The sequence below is a fragment of the Accipiter gentilis genome, chromosome 6, assembly GCF_929443795.1.
Source record: "Accipiter gentilis chromosome 6, bAccGen1.1, whole genome shotgun sequence".
In the NCBI taxonomy this organism is placed as follows: domain Eukaryota; kingdom Metazoa; phylum Chordata; class Aves; order Accipitriformes; family Accipitridae; genus Astur; species Astur gentilis.
In genome coordinates, this window is record NC_064885.1 from 5,840,853 (window position 1) to 5,846,665 (window position 5,813).

Sequence of the window (5,813 nt, forward strand, 5' to 3'; positions counted from 1 at the left end):
CACCGGGATGCAGGGACACAGCTGCAGGCCAGCGCGAAGCCGTGCGGGCACGGCCGGGGCCCTGCACCTACAGCGCAGCCCGCAGCACACCGGGGAAGCGGGTGACGGCGAAGGGGGCCGTGCTGTGGGACGGCTCCTCACCCAGGCTCAGCTCACACAGCAGCTTCCCCACCACCGGCGCCAGCTTGAACCCGTGGCCTGCGGGGAGGAGAGGGTGGCTGGGGGGGGTACGGCCACCCCCATGGGCCCAGCCAGCTCTGGGGTGCTGGGGCGGAGGGAGGGCTGGGTGCCCTCGCCTACCCGAGAAGCCGGCCCCGATGATGATGTTGCTGAACTCGGGGTGCTTGTCCAGGATGAAGTCTTCATCTGGGGTGTTCTGGGAGAGCCATGGTGTGAGGGTGTGGGGTCCGGGGTCCTCTCCCGGACCCGAGGTTGAGGGGGGAAGGCATGGCAAGGTCCACCTTGGGGTGGAGGAAGGCTTGGGACCCCAAACGCCTGGGTCCTGCTCCTCAGAGGGGGGGTCTCACCGTGTAGAGGCAGGTCTCCACCACGGCCGGCCGGGGCTCCAGCCCGGGCAGGTAGCTGCTGATGAAGCTGCTCAGGAGGGCGATGTCGGGGTGGGGGGCACCCAGGGGGACCCGGTCCCGCTCCTCAGGGTCAGCGGGGCTGCCGTGGTGGTAGCACACCTGGGGGGGGCAGCTGGTCAGGGGGGGCCGGCTGAAGATTGCCCTCACTGCCACCGTGCCCCGCTCACCTTGACCAGCCCCGGGTACTCGAGGGCGGGCAGCCCGTAGATGCCGTGGGGGGCTCGGGGCAGCCCCATGGCCATGAAGCAAGGACCAGCTCCGCCTGCGCCGGGGCTCCTCGGCTCCTTCTCCCTCCAGTAGCAGACGTCGATGCGCAGGGGCTGGGGTCACCGCGTTAGCCCTGGCCGCGGTCACGCCGTCCCGCGGTGCCACCGACCCTTACCTGCAGCGGCAGATGGAGACCCAAGGGTGCCACGAGGGCACCGGTCCAGGCTCCGGCCGCGATGATGAGCCGGGGGGCTCGGTACATTCCGGCGGCGGTGGTGACGGTGAGCACAGTCCCGGGATCAATGCGCAGCACCTTCTCCCCATCCCGCAGGGTGCCCCCGTGCCGGCGAAAGACGTCCTGGGTTGGGATGGTGACGGGACGTGGCTGCGGGGACGGAGCCAGGGGACACCCAACCCATCCCCTTGGCAGCACCCACCTGCACCGCCCGCAGCGCCCGGTCGGCGAAGAGCACCCCACCGGTGCCATCCCACAAGGCCACCTCGCCGGCGTGGAGCCGGAGGCCAGGGAACCTCTGGGCCAGTGCCGTGGCGTCGAGGACCTCGCCGGCACGCAGGCTGCGCCGGCAGCCTTCCAGCTCCGGGTTGCCCGCCGGCCCCAGCACCACCAGCCCCGTCCGCCTGTGCCCGGCCAGCTACGTCAGTTCTCCCCTCACCCCCTCCCCACGCAGACCCCCCCCCCCCTTTGCTTTGGTCCTGGGGGAAACCGAGGTACGGTGGCACTGGCGATGCTCGGGATGTGCTGCACCCTGGTGCCGCGGCACCCCACGGCGGGATGCTGGGTGATACGGGCAGGGCGCATGGGGTGATGTGTGGGGAGGGTCCGGATGCCAGCATCGCACTCCCCCCCGCCCCAAATACAGCAAGCACCATCAGACCTGACCCCAGCAGTGGGGGATCGTTTAGATGTTCATTTCCTTAATGGCGCTTCCTTTATGGAGCCCCATAAATCAGCCGGAGCTGACGGCTGCCTGCCGGGGATGGCCTCATCCTGCCCACTGCTGTTCCCCAACAGAGCAGCAGCCACAGCCCCCAGCCCGGACCCACGGGGAGGGAACGGTGCCCGGTGGGGGCTGTGTCCCCATCCCCGTCACCTGTAGAGGCTGGTGCCGGCCTCGGCCTCCAGCCGCTGCCAGAGGTGGAAGCTGTCGGGCATCATGCGGGCATAGGGCACTCGGGGGTAGGCGCTGCGGGTGATGCGGCTCTGCCCGTGCGAGCTGCCCCGCGAGTGGGGCAGGATGAACTGTGGGGCACAAGGGACATGGGGGTGACCACGGCCACCGCCACCCCCGACCCCGCCAGCCCCACGGGCGCCGGCGCCGCGACGCGGCGGACACCTGGGGACGGAGCCTGCCCTGCCAACCGTGGCATGGGGAAACAGCAGAAAATGGGGGTCCTGGCCCTGGGGACGTGGGGGTCCTGGTGCTGGGGACACGGGAGTGCTGGCACTGGGGACATGGGAGTGCTGGCACTGGGGACATGGGGGTCCTGGGGACACGGGAGTGCTGGCACTGGGGACATGGGGGTCCTGGGGACATGGGAGTGCTGGCACTGGGGACATGGGGGTCCTGGTGCTGGGGACACGGGACTGCTGGCACCGGGGACCAGGGGTGCCGGCAGCGGCTCCCGTGCGGTGGCAGAGGGGAGCCAGGTCTGCAGGCGCCCACCCTGGCACATCAGGGCTGGGGACACGGTGGGACAGGGGCACGGCAAGGCTGGGGACACGGCAGGGCTGGGGACACCGGTACCTGCTCCAGCAGGAGGGTGTCCCTGTGGCGCTGGGCCAGGTGGTAGGCGGCGAAGGAGCCCTGGATGCCGGCCCCGATGACGATGGCATCGTAGGTGGCGTGGTGGGGCTGGCTGGGGGCAGCCATCTCTGTCCTCGTCCTTGTCCCCGTCCCCGTGGGCAGCTGGGAACCAAGCCAAGGGGAGGGAAGGGGCAGAGTCCGGCCGAGACGAGCGGTTGGCAGAATCTTGGCCGCCCTCCAGCCTTTGCAGGGGTGGCAGGGGCCGCATCCTTCCCGCCCCTCGGCGCTGGCCGGGCGGCAGCATCTCCATACCCCCACCGGTGCCAGCACCCAGTCCTGCCGGGGAAGGCAGCTCGTCCCGCAGCGATGGCCCAGCCGGCAGCACCGGGAAAATTCGGCCTCCTCCTTTCTCAGCCACCCCTGCACCGCTGCGGATGGGTGTTTTTAGCCCTTTTTTTTTTGGCACCCTGTACCCTCTGCTCACCCCAACCCCAGCACGGCACAGGGACCACCAGGACCAGCTCCCCAAACCCCGCAGCCCTGGGGACCGCAGACCACCGCGTCTCCCCATCACCTTCACCCCCACCACTGCAGCGCGGCCCCCCCCCAGCCCCACGGCACGTCTGGCGAGATCAGAGCGAGTGGGTGGGATAAACGTGCTGGAAAATGATTTCCAATAAATCCCCCTTTCCCTTCCTGTCGGTGGCTGCCGGCTCCGGCTGCGGTGGGATGTGGGGCTCGGCGATGCTCCCATTTGTGTGTCGATGGGAACCCCCCCTTGCTTGCTTCAAGGCAAACAGTTTTTTTTCCTCGGGCACAATTTATTATGGCCATAAACTACTTTGTTGCCACCTTTTGCTGTTATTGATATTTTTTTTAAGGGGAGATAGGCGTGATTTAGGGCTCGCCAGAGCAGCCGGGATGCGGCGCAGAGCCACGCGTCCCACCGGCGGTGGTGGATTTTGCAAGCCTGCAGATTTGGGGAGTGGGATTTTGGGTTTGGGGACACTCGGCGATGCATCGGTGGGGGGGGATAATGTGGGCAGGGGCTGCCGGTTTTGCCCGCTGCCGCCACTGCCCGGTGCTGCCTGACAGCTAATTAGGGGAAATAATTTACTCTGGCTTTCATGGAGTAAAAGGCATTATTTACTGGCTAATTGTCGTTATTATGAAATGTTAAATATCATTATTTCTTTTGCCACTCACCTTCGGTGATGAATGAAGCATTGAGGAGTGCCAAAGGTCCACGCCAGGCCCGGGGGGGGGGGATTTCCAGACCCCTCCCCCAACCACGGTGCCCAGCTGGGTCACGGGGACCCCCCAGGATCGTGCAAAGGCAGAACCGACAGCTAACAGTGATGGGGAGGTGAGAGGAGGCAATGAAGGAACGCAGGCAAAGGCCGGGCTCCCCCCGGGGCCCCCGTCTACGTCGCTGCCTAGAACCACTTATGCAACGAGTTCGTGCTGGTCTCAGCATCGCCGCGATGCCCGGGGCTCTGCGTCTCACGGTGCCCCATTAAATCAGCACATCCTCTCTCGCCTTTGATGTTACAAATAATTCACCAATTTCCCTGGGTTTCAGCTTCCTTTTTTTTTTTTTTGCTTTGAACAGCCCCTCTACCTGCTCTTCCTTTTTTGCTGGAAGATGAAGAATAATTAATTATCCGTGAAATGTTAAATGGTAAAAATGAACTCCTCTGCCGTTAACGGTGTGTTAATAGATCGGTCTGGAAAAGCCTCACTCGTGCTGCTACAAAGCTGGGGGAGGCTGTCGGCGGGGTGCGGGGACGGTCGCCGGCGCTGGAGGGGACGGCCGTGCACCGGCGGGGGTACCCCCCGCCGGTGCACGGCCGTCCCCTCCAGCGCCGGCGACCATCCCCAAGGCTCTGCAGGACCCCTCAAGCCATCGCTTTCATTGCACGGATGACCCCCAACCAGGGCTGATCCCAGGCGTCGTAGAGGTCTGCACCCCCAGACCCCAAAAAGCGGCTGCATGGGCTCATCTTGCCTTGGGGTGAGTTTTTGGGACACCCCCCCCCCTCCCCTCCCAAGCCTTGTGCCTGGTCTCTGGCATCCCCGCTTTCGTTCTCTCGACCTGGGTTTAAATTAACCGGAGGCGATGCTCGTGGCAGGAAGAAATCCGTTTCCTAAAGCAGCCGGCGATGGGTCAGGAGAGCTGCGCTGAGAGCACAGTAAAAATGAAATATTCCCTGCGTGGGCTGGGCGGATGGATGGGAAAGCTCGGGGTTGGCACCGGCACCGGGGGGATGTGATGGGGCTTTGGGGAACAGCCCGGCACAGGCTGCGGGAGCTGCCCCGACTCAGATCCACGTGGAGCTGGAGAAATTTGGGAACGAGGAGCTTTGGCCAAGGCCAAGGAGGGCTCAGCAGTGGCTTGCTGCCCGCTCAGCTCTGTACCTGCTGCGCCCGCTGCACCATTGCATTTGCTGCACCCATTGCACCCGCTGCACCCTGAGATGGCGGCTGAAGTTTCCCAAAAGCCCATCATCAGCCCTGCAGGCTGCGCCGGCCTCATCCTCCAGCAAGTGCGAAGCAGCACTTGAAAAAAGAATTAGGGAGCGATGTGGCTCCCCGGGGAGTCGAGGCTTCGTGGCTGTGGGGAGCGCGGCGTCCTCACCGCCGTGCCGCAGCGTGCCGGCTCCGGCTGCGCTCGCCTCCGTTTACCTTCCCGGCCCTCGCCATCCATCCTCGACGCTTTGAAGGCATTTGCAAAGGGTTTGTTTGCTTTGTGTCAAAACCAACAGCCGCCGAAGGCAGCCCCTCATTAGCAGTCCAGGTACGTGCCTGGGGAAGCGTTGGGTGGATTAAAATCATTTAAATATCATAATATTAGAAACTTCAATTTGGCCTCAAAATGCTCATCTTCCAAGCCCTACCAGGGTTTTGGTGCATTAAACATTGATGGAGCTACCGGCGGATCAAAGTTTCGGGTTTAGCACTGAAGGTGCTTTGCGGGAACGCCGGCTGCCCTCCGCCCAGAACCGCAGGCCCCCCCCCCCCCCCGGGACGAGAAGGACCACGGCGGCATCGCTGCCAGCCCACCGTGGCCGTGGGGCTGGTGGCACGCGGCCCGTGCCGTGGGGTTGGCCACCGCTCTTTCCTCCCGGCGCCGAGCCACGCAGCGCACGGTTTGCCGTTCTCCGTGACAGGAGCGGTGCGTGTCGGCAAAGCAGGGCCTGGGATTAAAAATAAAAAAAAAAAAAAACCCCACCCGGCGATGGTTGCGTGGGCC

At 64.8% G+C, this 5,813-nt stretch overlaps 1 protein-coding gene across 1 annotated transcript; it reads right to left on the minus strand.

Moving 5' to 3' along the window:
* On the minus strand, nt 1–2,686 carry PIPOX (pipecolic acid and sarcosine oxidase). The gene is made up of 8 exons (XM_049802609.1): nt 2,561–2,686; nt 1,907–2,055; nt 1,232–1,433; nt 970–1,152; nt 755–907; nt 528–686; nt 301–376; nt 1–198 (listed from the first exon to the last, which is right to left on the minus strand). The coding sequence occupies exons 1-8, from the start codon at nt 2,684–2,686 to the stop codon at nt 68–70; spliced, it is 1,179 nt and encodes a 392-aa protein (XP_049658566.1). The 3' UTR covers nt 1–67.
* Nucleotides 2,687–5,813: the final 3,127 nt, after the last annotated feature.

Coding starts and splice junctions, on each gene's coding strand:
- PIPOX (XM_049802609.1), bottom strand. CDS start 2,686: ATGGCTGCCCCCAGCCAGCCCCACCACGCCACCTACGATGCCATCGTC. Junction 1,153..1,231: donor GGGCGCTGCGGGCGGTGCAG/GTGGGTGCTGCC, acceptor ATCCCAACCCAG/GACGTCTTTCGCCGGCACGG. Junction 687..754: donor AGTACCCGGGGCTGGTCAAG/GTGAGCGGGGCA, acceptor TGCCCCCCCCAG/GTGTGCTACCACCACGGCAG.